Raw genomic sequence first — 15,448 nt, 5'->3', positions numbered from 1 at the left:
AGCTGAAATAAAGGTTCGTACCTTTTCCAGCACATACGCAGTCAAACTAAAGATGCTTTTTCCATTTCAGGAAGTATTATAGCTCAAGTAAATTTTGTGTTTCAAATGCACATAAACTGTATGCTTATTGGTGTCCTAAACAAAAAGGGAGATGTTATTTTGTAAGAGAAAAGCAGCTGGTAGCTGTATGTGTGCAGGAGAATTAGGTAAGTCATGGCCTCCCAGGAATAAAATCAGCCATTATCCCTTTAAGAAAGTAGACAGCTGGGATGCTGAATCCTGCTCACTATAACAAGTATATATTTAACTCCACTGAACTGCCTAGAGTTACATTAACAAATCCATCTGAAGAACTCAGTTGGGTCTTCCTGTCTAGATTTGAAAAGTAAATAAATATTACCTAATGCACGGTATTCAATACACCACCACCTGTCACGTTTATAGACACTTGCTGCAAGATCAAGCAAGCCAGTGATAACTTCTCTGCTCACTATTTTGGGTTGACATCTGTACTTTGTTTAGTCTGCATTTTATTACTCTGACTGCCCATTCCTTGCATTCAGCTGCTTTGATTGATACACTGATGGCAATTGATGTCTCCATTTAAGAACAGACCTTCATTCTAGGTCGAGTAAGCCACTGAGCCACTACTTGGTGTTGTATCAGAACAGTTACTTGAAGACTGCTATGTGCTTATATACATCTAGGAGCTATGTAGTATCTAAAGACAAATAAGTCCAGCTCCACAGGTAAGACCTTTTCCCCTCACATGGAGTCCTGAGTCCTCCACAGTCCCACCTCTTTGCATGGTTTTAACTGACAAATGGCATTGCCTTCAGTTTTGGAAAGCATTTACTCTTCTAAGCGTATGCTTAGTAGCAGTGGGATGGCAGAAAACAGCAGGCTATCCCTATGTTGTTCACAGCTGATTTGAGCTACTTTACAGAAAGTAAAGTACTTTACTTACTGCATACCATGAATCTTACTTGCAGTTGTTTAATATTATCAGTTGGGTAGAATAAGCTCAAAGTTGACACTAAATCACCTTTTAATCTTATCACCCTTTTGATTTTACTTTACATGGTTTACCATTTGACACAGTAAAGCACAATAGAGGGGCAGTGATAGCTAAAGTCAATTCATTCTACCTTGAAGGTATCAGGATACTCCCTTGGCGGGTAAGAGCAGTGCTTCCCCAGCAATTAGAAGAGAAAGCTTATACAGCTCATTATCATAGCTACTGCACGCACCAAGTATTATCCTGAAGTAAGGAGTTCTTTTCAGTCAGTGTAAAACACAAATGCTGAGATATAGCACCCTGAAGAAATCCATGTTTTTGTTTTTAGCCTCTAGGACCATAACTAAGTGTCAAGGCCTACATCATTACCCTAGCAAGATCCATGAGCAGTTGCTTTAGGGATGCAGCTAGAATTAACAGCAGTGTACTTGTGTTCGGAGCGCAAGTGGGCATAGAAACAGACAAGCTCTTCAGGGTTAGCACTTGTCATCCATACCCTGAGCTGTCACAGACTTTTAAAAGATAGCATAAAGAAAGCAAACCTGCAAGATTTTTTGTTCTGCAAAAGCACAGGATGTTGTGTTATAGTGTAGAAAGAGTAGAGAATGCTGCTTCAGATTTCCATTCTCTTTATTGCCAACAGATATTTAAAATGCCAAGGTCCAAAAAACATGTAATAAATACTTCACTTTAGGCTGTAATAAATTAAAAAAAATTAACAAGGAATGCACTTTGCCAGCCACAAGTGTAGGTATTTTTGAAAAATAACGGGGAAAAAAAAAAGTATGGCCATAGTTCACAGTTAAGCAACCATAAGCTGCTTGTTACAATTATCCCCAACAAAAGAGCTCTCCCTTCCCTGTCTTTTCAGATGTGTATTTCACAGTTTTAATCCATCAGAGATGCTCTTTTACAGAGCAAGTAGTAGTGAACTTGCTCTGAGTTCAAGTCAAATATGTCTTTAACACACATGAAGCAAGGAAAATTATGATCCAAAGAACTCCTTGTCACAATAGTTTAGTCCAAAAGTAGGTTTAGGCTTCCAATAGATGTGTGCCCAGCACACTAGGACAGTCAAGTTTTCGTACCACCACACATCCATCAGTATACTAGTTGCTCCATCATCTCCACTGTAGATTCACAGTGAACAAGAGGGTCCATTTGGTTTAACTGAGCCAGTGCCTTCAGTTATATCGCTGCAGCAGCATGTTCAGAGCATATTCCATTCTGTGTTTTAGTTCCAACGAACATCCAGAAACCAAAAGAGTTGTCAGACGAAACGTTGTTGACATCCTGTCTTCATTGATGTATGTAAGGAGATACTCCTCACTCTGATTGCAAATTATGACTTTTGTGTGATCATGATAGAAATTCACCTGTAAAAGAGAAGTTAGTTCCTGTTTATATACTTTCTCCTCTCATTTTGAGACTTAGCCAGTTTTATTGCTAAAGTATTGCTAAAGTATTTTAAGAAATACAGTGATGCTACCAAACTTACTTGAAATGTGCCATCATTAAAGAGCATCATTAATGCTTTATCAGATTTGAGCCACTGTAAGAGATAAAGCCTAGGGCTGCGTACATCTGTTAGGCTGGGCAAGTCTCCTCCCTAGGAAAGGGAACAGACTGTGTTAAGTACTCAGTTCACATTTAATGTATTTTTACAGCTCAAGACCCTGAAGGTGCTGAACTTACATCCATGAGGTTCTCCTCCATATAGTGAGAGAAATACTTCAGTACAGTTACTTGGCTAATGAACTGTTCAGGAGCCTCTGCGGCTGAGAAGACAGAGCATTGGCCCAGCTCAGCATAGTAGTGCACTGTCCTGGAAAAGAAAATAAAGAGGTTAGTGATGAAAAACAAGTATTTCATGTTTAAACTGCCATACTGAGTTGCTGGCTTTGTAATGATTCTTACTTTTTATCTGGCAGAAGGCTCATATGCGCCCCATTGTTGAAAAGGACACCAACAGTGTGGTCTGACAGCTGGTACCCAAAGCCATACTTGTTAGAGTAGTCCACCCATTTTGTAACCCACTGGAAGGATGCTGTCAGCTGTTCTTTGGGAATGCTGTCTGCTTCTGGCATGTTCTCCAGACATCCTCGCAATACCCTTGCGACTGTATCAGCAACACTTCCCATGGTACTGTCTTCCAGACCTCAAAAGGAATGATTAATTATTAGACTGACAAGAGCACATAGCATATTTTAATTCTAAACCTCTCAGTTACCTAGATATTAATTTTAAAAAGTTTAGCCTTTATGACTTCCCAATTTTAATTTTTCAAAAATTTGGCTGTAAAATTTAAAGCATAAAAAATAGAGGATGAAAGCAGATGTTTGTTTCAAGTGTTAGAAGCATAAAGAAAATAAAGGTGTGATTCAGAATTAGAGATTATATTTTGTTGCATTTACATTCACTGCTACTGCTGCAGCTTCCCAAGGTTCCTCTGACTATCATCCGAATAGAGTCTCCAATCTGCTTAGTTTCTGGCAATGCTCCTGGCTTTGCTACTGTTGTGATAAGAGGCTGGATCTCCTAGAAGAGATGTCAGACACACAAACATCAAACATAACACAAGGCAAGGCTTATACACAAGTTTTGCATGGCTCTCCTGTTTCTCAACAAATGATAAATTATAGGGAAACTAGTATTAATGTTTCCAGCACATACAAAGAGCTGCTGTTAGACTGAGCTTAGACTAGCATGCCAGGTCTTTCCATTCTTTAGATCTTCAATTTGCATCTCACAGGCTATTAATCAGTTCTCTGCTCTCCTGCCCTAGCAAGGGAACAGCTGCATGCAGGTCTGAACACCAAATGGCAAGAGCTAGATCTCAGCAATTTATTCTTTTAAGAAGTCCTAGTTAATCATGAACTGAAGCTCTGTATTTGGAATATTGAGAAAGAGCACCTGGCAGACAAGTTACCACATAGCCAACAATGGAGTCTAGGCAGATACTATAATTACTCAAAAGACAAAATTTATAGTCTCCCTACAAAGGCTACCATACCTTGGTGATGCTTGGTTAAGCCCTCTTAAAGCAACTCAGTTAATCATTTAAGCTTGATTATACTGTGTACAGTCCCAGCTCTGATATCCAAGTCAAATATAATTTAATTATAGCTACTCCACCCAACTGTTACTGGATTTGAATTGAAATGAACTTGCATATACCTCATCTGTTCTGTGTTTAGGGGGCTGCTGAGTTATTGAGGTCTTCTTCAAATCATGCCTGAGCCTGTAGATTTCTTCGTCTTCTTTAGCTAGTTTGTCTGCAATACAGGAAAAAAATACTTAACACCAAATCTGGAAGTGCTGTTCAGTAACAGAAAGCATAACAAATTAGCTGCAGAAAGCACACTGTCCCCCTTCAGTAGCTTCTTCTAAACATGCAACAGTCTCCAAGAAGAGTGATGCCATTGTACACAAGTTACTAAGAGAATAAATTTCAATTAACAGTACAAACTAACAGATGATCAATTTAGATTGTCAGTATGCCATAAGAAACATTCACTTACATAAGCTGGCGTAGGTGGGCAGGCTACCATCTATACTTATGAAGAAAGAGGTCAAAATAACCCAGGGAAGCTCTGAGACAAGTATAAGTGCTCCAGTGCTATCTCACAGATGTATATTACCAACATGACACTGATGTAATAGAGATAAGTTTTAAGTCTAACTACAATCCACTTACTATGTGTGTTGAAGTATCTGGCTTTATCCTTTTTACCACCAAAGAGAGCAGCAGCTGCTTTTTTGAAGAAATTTTTAGCAGGACTTGACAAATGGAAATCAGGAACGGTATGACAACAGCTAGCAGAAAGTCTATCGGGCGTAAAGCCCTGTGGAAATATAATACAAAAAAATTTTAGAACAGTGCATCTTTGTGTGGATACTTCTTCAGCTAGAACACTAAACAGTACAAACCTGTAAGAAAAATTCATGTCGAATTATTTCATCTAAACTGGGTCGATCTTCAGGGTTTTTTGACAACATGCTAGCTATTAAGTGTTTTGCAGGTGCCAGGAGAGATGAAGGCAGGCTGTATCTTGCTTCCCTTATACATCTGTACGTTTCTTTAAGATTTGTAGTCTCAAATGGGGGTCTTCCCAAAAGCATTGTGTACCTGTTTAAAAGCAAAGGAAAATAATTTTATTTTACACACCCACAGTACTTACCTACAACTGCAAAAAAGGCTTCATCTGTCTCCTAACATGAAGGAAAATTTCTGTACTTAGACTACACAGGTACAAAGGGCTGCAAATGGATGCAATGCTGCATTCCCTTTGAACTCTTAAAAGCCTAAGCCAGTGATAGAAATATTTCATTTCAAAGGCAGTGAAGTACTTACATTACACAGCCTAAGGCCCAGATATCAGATTCACAGCCGTGCCCTTGTTTGTTGAGGACTTCTGGAGAGAGGTAATTTGGTGTGCCACATATTGTTCTGAAAAAAAATCAAAGAGGCCACAGAGCTGGTTAGTATTTCCAACAGAAAGAGGAGGGAAGCTATTTTTCATATGGCAGGTTTTCTTCTCAAGTTCAGACACGAATTTAAGAGACTCCTAAAGAGGAGCTGTAGAAACTTCGATAGCATACATGTTTTCCATTGTGCTTTTTTGATACAGGAGGGACAGACTCATGCCTGCACTGTTTGTCAGTCAGTACACCCAGCCTCTGGCATTTGCTACTACTCAAAAGCAGAAGTCAAAGCATAGCAGCCCATTTTCTAGACGCTAAAGTCTTAATCTCAGAAATAATTTGTTTTTGCTATGGAACAAGACTTCTTTCTAAATGTATTTGCTTTCATTTACTACTAGACTACACAGTCTTGATGCTCCTACCTCCTTCTGTGCTCCAGTGGTTCCAGCCTAGCTGCCAAGCCAAAGTCACCCAGTTTCAGTTCCATGTTCTCATTGATGAAGAAGTTACCTAGTAGACAGAGAAATACCAGTTAGTCCATTTCTTGCAACGTAGTAATGCATTTGCCACAGGTGCTGAGTCATACTTTGGTCAAAGCCAGAAGCTAGCCAAGATTTTTTTTTTTTCATTAGGAATGCTTAGTGTCATCCCTTAAGCACTCCATGTTTCCACCGTAAAGACAGACTGTGCTGATTCCACTAATTAAGTTATCAGCATACAAGGGTAAATGGTACAATGCTGACAGGGCTGGAGGAGCGTGTTTTGAAGTTGGCAATGTGCAGAACTTACCTAGTTTAAGATCCCTGTGTAAGATTTCCTGTTCATGAAGATACTTTAGCCCTGACACAATTTGCCTGAGGTAGTATCGTACTTCTGGTTCTGTCAATACCTTCCTTGCTTTTAAGATGTGAGCCATTGACTGCAGAGGAGAAACAAAGGTAGAAATGTCATTGAACATTCATGCACAAGATTTCCCTTAAGTAAAAGTAAATGAATACATGGAGAAACAACAACTAAAGCCACAAAAAATACCTTTTACACATCACACATATAAATTAGTTGCAGATTCCATGTAAGTAAATACCGAATTTTTCCTAGTTGATGCTCACCCTTCTACTGCAGTATTCCAGAAGAATGTAAATATTCTCTCTGTCTTCAAAATAATGGTAAAACTGCACAACATGTCTATGATTAAGCATTCTGTGCAGCTCAATCTCTTTATCAATCTGAAAAGACAAGAGAGGGTGAACAAAAAAAGGTGTTAGCCTTACTTCTACAACATTGAGCAGACAGCTCTATCAAACCATTTCAGCAGAAGGGCTAGGCAATCCAGCACACCAAGAGCTGGAGAGAAACAAAAGCACTCATGCATACACACCTTGTCCCTTTGATGAGGTTTTGCTACTCTGCTGTGAGGAATGATTTTTGCAGCATAAACTTTATTTGTTGTTAAATCTGTCATCTCATAACACTTGGCAAATCCACCCTAGAAAGACACAGGAGAAAAAGGCAATTAGAGCAGGTATGAAAGCATTCCTACACTTAGTCATTCACCAGCTCATGTATTAGTCAAGCAGGGCAACTTCCTTCGCAAAGAGCAATTTGCTAAGGACAGGTCCTGGGTTCATCACCTATCGGAAGGTTCGCGCTCCCCACTCCCCGCATGCAACACCTAAGTCATTCCCGCGGGCTCGCCCAAGCCGAAGGCACGATCCCGCTGGTATTTCGAGGCAGAGACGAATCGGGGGCAGGAAGGGCGCTCGGACCGGGCAGGTCGGAAGCAGCCGGTCGGCTCACTCCCTCTTGCCGGGCGAGCGCAGCCCCGCAGAGCCAGGAGAAAGCCCTCCCCACTGAGAAGGGTGGCGAGCCAGACTCAGCGGCCGCCGCCCCGGGACGGCTCGGGGCCCGCCGCGGCCATTACCTTTCCGAGCACCTTGCCGCGGCAGTAGCGTTTCCCCGTCGTGGGGTCGGTTATAATCCGGGAGACCTCGGCGGCGGGGTGGCCGTGCTGGTGCGGCTCCTCCGCCTTCTTCCTGCGCGACTCGCCGCCGGCCGCCCTGCCCGCCGCTGCCTCGCAGCACTTGGCACCGCCGCCGCCCGGCGTGTGCGCGATAGTCCGTAGCAGCTCCATCACCGCGCCTCGCCTCCGTCCGTCCTGCCTGTCCGTCTGCTTCTAACTCTGATTCACTCGCCGTGCCCTTCCCACCTCTCTCCGCCGTTTTCCCACTGCGCCACACAGCTCCCCCACCGCTCCGCTCGCAACTGCGAACAACTCCCCGGCTCGCCTTTATATAGCGGGTGGCGGCTCCTCCCCGGCGCTGCAGGACGGCCCCCTCTAGGGCTCCGCTCCGCCCGCTCGGCTCGGCGGCCCGCCCCCGGGACCGCCCGAGGAGAGCGGAGCCAGACTTGGCTGTCGTGGTCTGCCCTCCCTTGCCCAGCCGTACGGCGGGAGCGGAGCACTGCAGCTGGCAAGAGTGAGCCACACCCTTGTCCCCCTGCAGCTGCGGAGGCTCCTTTGATCGCGGCCGTCCCGGAGGGGGAGCTGGGCAAGGGGAGCTACATCACAAGTTGTGTTTTTCCTCACTCGAGGATTGCACCGTGCGGGAGTTGGTGATGGACGACCCGAGCTGTGGCCTGCAGGAGCAGCACCCTACCGCATGCCTGTTGCTGCACGTGAGGAAGGGAAGGAGTTTTTCTCACCTGTGCCAAAGCAGCTCCATCACAGCAGAGAGATGGGGCCAGCATGGAGCTGAGACCCATGGACTTGCTCGGATGGTGCAAGTCATTGGGGCACATGCCACAGGGGCTATCCTGTCCCTCCTTTAGCAAGGAGAACCCATACCTAGGGACACTCCGCACCACCACCACCTCTCTGACAACAGTCAGGTCTAAAATCTTCTTTTCATAAGCAGAAACATCTCAAATGCAAATCAAGTTTGAAGATACCTGAACGCAATTGCAGTACTAGACCTCTGATCTAGGTGTTTGTGTACAGACAATTGTTGAAGAGTGAAGTGTGTATCTGGGAGAAAAAGTAATGAAATGTGAAACAGTTTTGCGTTTCTCCATTCTGGAGAGGCAAAAATGCTGGAATTCATTACTTTCTTCGTGTGTTACGCATTTCTGAAGTAGTATTTGCTTTTTGGCACACACTAAGAACTTCTACCTACTTTCATTGTTGGTAAAAGTCAAAGACTAGTTGATTTAATAGGAATGACTCTCAGAACGTATAAGTGTATAAATTATTTTAGTGTCGGTCTCTGAAAAACCCTCATTTCAGATTTTAAAAGAACAGAAAAATATTTTACAGTGTCAACATCAGGATGCATGCCTTATCAGCACACACACACACTCCCCCCAGCCAAAACCAGCAAAAGATTGAATAACAGTATTTGATTCCCTCCACTGGTATTGCAGTATGAAGGTAACAGTGCTCAAGGGTTAAATATACTGGATTGTGTACACTCTACTTCTACCCATCTGCAGTCTTTTACTGCTCATGTGCTTCTGCATTCAAGTATCTTCCTATCTCACTCTGCAAAGTCTCATCATGGCTAGGCTTCGCAAACGAAGATTTGGGAAGGGCTCTCACTTCGTTACAAGCGCGTTGGTGGCTAAAAAGGCCAATACGAGAAAGGCATGTCCGGTTGCAAAAGGCACAGCAGAAAGACTCCTTAGATGGTATATTCTGCAAGGCTCGATTCTTTCTGCATTGTCTTTTCTCCTCGAGGGTGATCCTGCGTGCTTTCTCAAAAGCATCAGCGGCGTTATAGATGGTGTGTCTCCAGACCTCCCGATTGGAGGCCAGAGTAGACCAGTTATGGTGATCAATATGCCCGAGGCTGAGATGTTGTTTCAGGGAGTCCTTGTATCTTTTCTTCGGGGCTCCTCTCTTGCGGCAGCCGGTGGCAAGTTCACCATAAAGCAGGATCTTAGGGAGGCGGTGGTCCTTCATCCTGGAGACGTGCCCTGCCCAACGCAGCTGCGTTCTCAGTAGCATGGCCTCAGTACTTGTGATTGCTGCCTGTTCGAGAACAGATGTATTGGTCACATAATCTGACCAGTGGATGTTTAGGATTGTACGGAGGCATCGTTGATGGAAGCGTTCTAGGAGACGCAGGTGGTGGCGGTAGATGACCCAAGATTCGGAACCATATAAAAGAGTAGACAGCACTATGGCTCTGTAAACACTGATCTTGGTACTTTTCTTCAAGTGTTTATTACGCCATACTCTTTTATGTAGTTTTCCAAAAGCGCTATATGCCTTCACTAATCTGTTGTCTATTCTGCAAAGTCTAGTCAAATTATATTAGTATAACCAATGATTAGCCATTGGGGTAGAGGTAAAAATAATAAGAACATAAAATTAGGATACACAGACACTGCTCAGTGCTGTCCCCCCTCACTCCTTAGCCTTACAAACATTGACTTCCTAGACAAATGTTTTTCCCTCACGCATCTTTAAGTTTTTCCAAATTAGTACTAGTTATTGCAAAATAAGTTACTTAATGTAAACATGATTTCTCGATGCTTTGTTTACTGTCAGTACATTCCAGCAGAAAAGCTTATAGGGAGAGTGGAAAATAGGCAGAATAGAAGGACAAGTTTTCCCTCCACTGGAAAGAAGTGGTATTGCACATGGTAAAAAGCAAATGTAAGAAAAGCTTTGTCTGGTAAAGGTTTAGGGAAAATTGTTAAGCTTGACTTTAAGAGGACACAAGCACTTGGTTAAAGCTAAGTATACCAAGCGTTCTGCTAAGCAGAAGTGAGACTATTTATTCTCACCTACTTTTTGTTCTCACCTACAATTTTTCTCACCTTCTTTGCTGTAGCAAAGTCTCTAAGCCGTGTTCTCTCTGAGTTACAAGAGGCTGCCAGACTGCCCCATGCAGCAGTTACTCTAAGATTGCTTCTCCCACTTTTGCATAGGGAGCATATATTTATTTTAAAATGCCAAGGTTAGGATACCATTTATTGTGAGGTTTTACAAAGCAAACTTTTTTCCTTCTACAGGTGATCTCTTGGATAAAATAACAGTACTGTAAAGGCTTGAAACTGACCCTTTTAAGTCTTCCAAGGGAAAGCTGTTCTAGTCGGTGCTCTTAATATCACACTTTTTCTTCCAAGTTACATTAACAAAGTGCTGAAACTTACCTGCAGCATGCAGAAGCAGCTCATCTCTAAGCTAGCTAAGACAGCAGAAGGTCTATAGCCAAATCAGCATGCATCAATGCAGTTACCCTGCCAAGAAACAGGGCAAACCTAGCCCAAAATTCAGCTTCAGGCATGTGTTCTGTCTCTGTCTCCAGATGAAAATAATCACTTAACCCTACAGCTTCATTTTGACACAAGTGTACAGCTTTTCATAAAAGCCTTATTATTGAGGGTCTGGGGAGCCTGGGTGTGCATAAATCCCTGATTTAGGTGAGGAATGGCAATTTGACAGAATCATAAGCTGCTTAATTACAGGCTTGTGGGAAGAAAGTCTTGGCAGGAACCACATTTTCTTACCCTAACATAGGGAAAGTATGTTAGTTCAAAGATGTAGATCTCCAAAAAGAAGTGCATTAAATCCTGGATGTCCAACTCCCTGCATACTACAGAGGCTTGGCACTGTGTTCATGGCCATGATTTTGCCAGGGCAACCAAAGCTTTATGTGAAATCAGGATCAACACCTGATCAACACCATCAGTCTGGCTTCCAGACTGACTCTCAGCTGACCTTCCTGAATATTTGGTGCAATGAATGTGCTTTTCCCTCCTCAGTATGCCAATCTGAGCCAATTCACTATGCTCCTACAAGCATACACAGCAATAACCCTGCAGTCCATACTGGGCTCAGGTGTCAGTCCACACAGGTTTGGCAGGCAGCCCTGACCTTTTACCTGGCTGACCTCATCCTTTCCTTTCTGCTATCAGAACATCTCTCTCTTGCCTCCTGTTAGCTTTTGATAGGACTGTGTTTTTCATTTAGCTGGTCATGGAGTGCCCTTAGTTGCTGAAGTGATGTTAGTTTGTCCAAAAAGAAGCATATTCTACTTAGAGATGGGACAGACTAATGGGTTCCCCAAATAGCATCTTACTATAATATGTGTCAACTATAATATGTATATGAGTGATAAAAAATAAGGAGCTTACTTCTAGAACATCAGCCTACAGAAACTGTGTTATGAAAAGTGTGGCTTTTACACAAAGTGCCTCATGATCTTTAGCGACTTGTCTTGAGAAACTTGGTAATCTTACTGTGCTTTAGTGTCCTAGTTAGGACAGCTGGGACCAGTTCATCACTGGATGGGTGTAACCCAAAACTGTGTAGTCTATAGCCTTCCATGCCATTTCCCAGAAACTGTTTTCAGTAGACTACTTACACCCTCTGCCCAGAGCAGCCTGACTCCTCAGGCTATAAACTAGGTGTTAAGAGGCCTGTGAGATAGGAGGGTGCCTCCCTGTTCCTCACACCCTTTGTGAAACTCCCCGCCCTGAGGAAAGTACTGGGCATTCCTGCCTGAACTGGAGAATATATTATCTTGGAGTCTTGGAACTTTTGGAACCACTCGTGGGATCCAGAGGAAGACTGCAGATCACCACTCTCAACCAAACTGCAGACCACCGCTCTCAACCAGATTGCAACCACCACTTTTCAACCAGACTGCAGCAGAACTCTCACCAACAGGTTTTCCCCTCTCCTTTTACTTTGAACTCAGGGGGCCCAAAGAACACCACTCTGTTCATGCCCCAGGGTGCTGGGTTATACATTTGGGTTTTGTGGGTTAAAACCAATTGTTTGTCTGTATAATCGTACTTATTGTATTATTTTATTAAATTGTTATTCTGACTTATAATCTCTCTTTTGAGTTGAGTTCATTTCCCCTGCTGGTTTACCTTTAAACCAGCACATTTAGATATTGACTAAGTCTCATTTCTCCCCCTAGCATCTTCCCTGACTTATCCTCTTCATTTCCACTTCCCCACCAGCCTTTTCTCGCCACCCGACATGGATCTGTACTTTCTCTGTTTTTGTTTTCCACACTTTCCATGTTCTCCTGTGTTTCCCTGCGTTTCCAGTAAAGTACTGGAAACACAGTCATCCTTAACAAAAAAAGTATAAAACACATAAAAGCTGGACTAGATATAGAACTAAACATTTGCTCTGATGCTGCCATGCAGTTTCAGTGTGTCACTTCCCTTGTGGGATTTTATTGTCATAGATTGTCCTTACACACAGGCATGATACCATTTGTTCTCCCTAAATCATTGCAGAGCTAATGCAAAGCACTTGTTTCTGCAATGATTCATGTATTTTAATTTCCTTTGATTGAAGCTTGGTGAAGTTTCCAAAGACCTAAATTCTTTTGCAGTTTCATTTGAAATGATCTACTAATTAAAAAACAGGCAGATTACCAGGAGTTTGAGGCAATCATTTGTTTTCTGAGAAAGATCTCCAAAAAAAAAGAAGAGGATGCCTAGCCCAGTGGTCACATAGGCTGTGCTAGCTTTTAGTTCCTTCTGGAGTCATGTCAAGGTCTGTTCCCACCCTGCCTGTCTGGTATGAGTTCCCTGGGGCAGGAAGGCAGGGTTGCAGTTGTGGTGGTTATTGATTCTGTATTACATCCCCAAAGACACAAAACTCAATTTCCTGGATTTTAATTCATACTTAAACAGTTGGAATTGATGCGTGGCTCTGAAATGTGTTTCCCCAGTGCAAACATAGAGTATGGAAAATAATATAGCTTCAGTCAAGTGTCAGTGTCAAGTGAAGACAGTGTCAGACAAACTCAGTTTTGTCTTATTGCTCACTACTCTCACACTCCTTTTCTGTGCTTCTTGGGTTGAGTAATGTCTCACAGCTTTATTTCAGGCAGTAGCCTCTGCACTCAGAAAGTGCAGTCACACCTTCATACAGCACCTGCTTCTAAAAGTGAAGTCAGACCACAGGTTTGCACATTTGTTATTTTTCTCATTTTGGTTTTTCACAACTTGACTTATTTTTCTTTCATATGCCAAAACAAAGGTTATACTAACCTCAAAGTGAAGAGTACTGCAAAAGTAAAGACTCTAAAGCCTTTTCCTTTACCTTTAAAATTGACAATGTGTTTGCACAGAGAGTACTCTCAGATACATAATTTCCTTCAATGAAAATATCTATGGCCTCTACTTGCCCCATTCCAATGCACTGAGGAGAAAAAAGAGTGCCAATTGTATTACCTATCCATAAGAAACAGCTAAACCTTCACATGCAAATACTTCATATAGTGTCCCGTAGGAATCACAATTACTCTGCCTGTGACTGCAATGTGAATGCTCCTAAGTGTCGGGGGTTGACAGAGAACCTGTCAGCAGCCTGGCACTTATCGACGAAGCAGTCGATGTTGGCCAGACCAAAGTATACCCCTGAGATGGACTGAAAATGGAGGCCCTGATACTGACAGCATGCTGATGCATCCTGAAGAAGCTGTCCCGTGGGAACAGAGAACACCGTCTCATGAGAACAGGAACATTGTCTCATGAGAACAGAGACCTGTTTTGAATGAGAGTGGTCAGGAAAAACATCAACATGAGAGAAAAATAAGAGCAGGTGCTCGGGACTGTTGTGGGAACCTTACAGGGTTGTTTTGAGAAAGAGCAAAGTTGTTGTGAGAAAGCAGAGTTTAGAAAATGCACCTATTAGCTGTTAGAACTCTGGTGTGAGAGTTTGAACTGTCCTATTACAGTCAATTACGTGTGCTCAAAAACTGTACTTTAAGGAGCTGTCAAGCAGCTCCGCTGTTCTGCTTTTTTCTTGGAAATAAATTCTGCTGGAACCTTTCTTCGTGTCGCACGTCCGTTCCTACAGCGACACCTAAGTGCTCACTTAGTCAAAGAGCACCTGTCCACAAGATATTTAGGGAGATATCCTGGTACCACCCGATCTGCCAGAAGCAGCTTTTTCCAGATTCTACCACTGCTTCTGATGATTTTTGGTATTCTGTTTAAGGTGGTTGGAACTTTGTGAGACCAAGACTTGAGACACCATGTGCCAGTGATATAGTTGTTATGTCCAGAACTAGCCTGCCTCCCACATAAATAACTGCTAGACCCATTATGCAACTGCATCAGTCATGCAGAAGGAACAAAGATCTGTGTGATGGTAAAGCATCATGCCCAGTATCAGAGACACTTATCTTAAAACCTGAGGAACAATCATACTGTTTTGTACGCCAAAAGAACTGTCTAGGTTCTTTTGTGGGGTTTTATTTTTTGTTTGTTTGGGTTTGGTTTGTTTTCTTTTTATATAGCCTTTCTAAATAGCCATATAAATGCCCTCACATATAAAACCTCCTTGTTAAAGGGAACAGTGCCAAAGGGTAGTCAAAATCCTCTAAACAGAACAAAGAAGTCACTACTTCAGTCAGCATGTTTCCCTTCCTGCTGTGGGAAATAATTAAGATGGTTTTATTACAAGCAGGGGCTACCTCGTGCTGGGGCACCTGGGGGCCATTTTGTGGTTGGGGACTGGTGGACTGCTTGTGGTTCTGCTTGAAGTTGCTTATTGCTGCTGCCTACCTGCTACATATAGTTCTGCTTGAGGTTTTTGCCTACAGCTGCTTATAGTTCTGCTTGCTTACTGGTACTTATTGTTACTTACTGTTCTGTTTGCTTACTTTTACAGTGCGAAGGCAAGCCGAGAAGAATATAAAGTGGTGAGACCAGCCTGGGCTGGACCAGCCTGCTAGGGAACCATGCGGCCCAGGGCAGGGAAACAACCTGATAGGTGGATGAGGATAACCAATGGACTGCATCAGAAGACAAAGATCACCTTTTAAGGAAGAAAAGAGAAAGGCCTGGCATGGGAGGAGCGAGGGAGTGGTTATGCAAATTGAAGGGTTTTAAAAGGGCTCATCCCTCCCATTCGGGGTGTGCTCAAACTGGGTCACGAGTTCAGTGGACCCAGCATGCTGTTAATAAAGTTCTTCGTTTCACTCTATTTGGCCGTCTCTGAAATTTTAATTGGAGATATTTCTCATA

General features: G+C 42.9%; 1 protein-coding gene across 3 annotated transcripts; it reads right to left on the bottom strand.

Moving 5' to 3' along the window:
* Nucleotides 1-1,630: 1,630 nt before the first annotated feature.
* Nucleotides 1,631-15,138, bottom strand: PLK2 (polo like kinase 2). Of its 3 annotated transcripts, none has more exons than XM_027708594.1 (14): nucleotides 15,069-15,138; nucleotides 6,822-6,929; nucleotides 6,553-6,669; nucleotides 6,233-6,362; nucleotides 5,866-5,953; nucleotides 5,373-5,468; nucleotides 4,949-5,147; nucleotides 4,716-4,863; nucleotides 4,196-4,293; nucleotides 3,433-3,556; nucleotides 2,936-3,176; nucleotides 2,714-2,843; nucleotides 2,517-2,627; nucleotides 1,631-2,394 (listed from the first exon to the last, which is right to left on the bottom strand). In XM_027708594.1, the coding sequence occupies exons 2-14, from the start codon at nucleotides 6,903-6,905 to the stop codon at nucleotides 2,203-2,205; spliced, it is 1,758 nt and encodes a 585-aa protein (XP_027564395.1). In that variant the 5' UTR covers nucleotides 6,906-6,929; nucleotides 15,069-15,138; the 3' UTR covers nucleotides 1,631-2,202. The 3 variants fall into 3 exon arrangements, with proteins under 3 accessions (XP_027564395.1, XP_027564396.1, XP_027564394.1); XM_027708595.1 differs by lacking the exon at nucleotides 15,069-15,138 and adding an exon at nucleotides 15,033-15,054; XM_027708593.1 differs by lacking the exon at nucleotides 15,069-15,138 and adding an exon at nucleotides 7,365-7,687.
* Between the last annotated feature and the right edge of the window lie 310 nt (nucleotides 15,139-15,448).

Source organism: Neopelma chrysocephalum, unplaced genomic scaffold (assembly GCF_003984885.1).
Source record: "Neopelma chrysocephalum unplaced genomic scaffold, ASM398488v2 Primary Assembly neopelma1_96365, whole genome shotgun sequence".
Lineage (NCBI taxonomy): Eukaryota > Metazoa > Chordata > Aves > Passeriformes > Pipridae > Neopelma > Neopelma chrysocephalum.
This window is presented reverse-complemented; position numbering and strand designations above follow the sequence as displayed.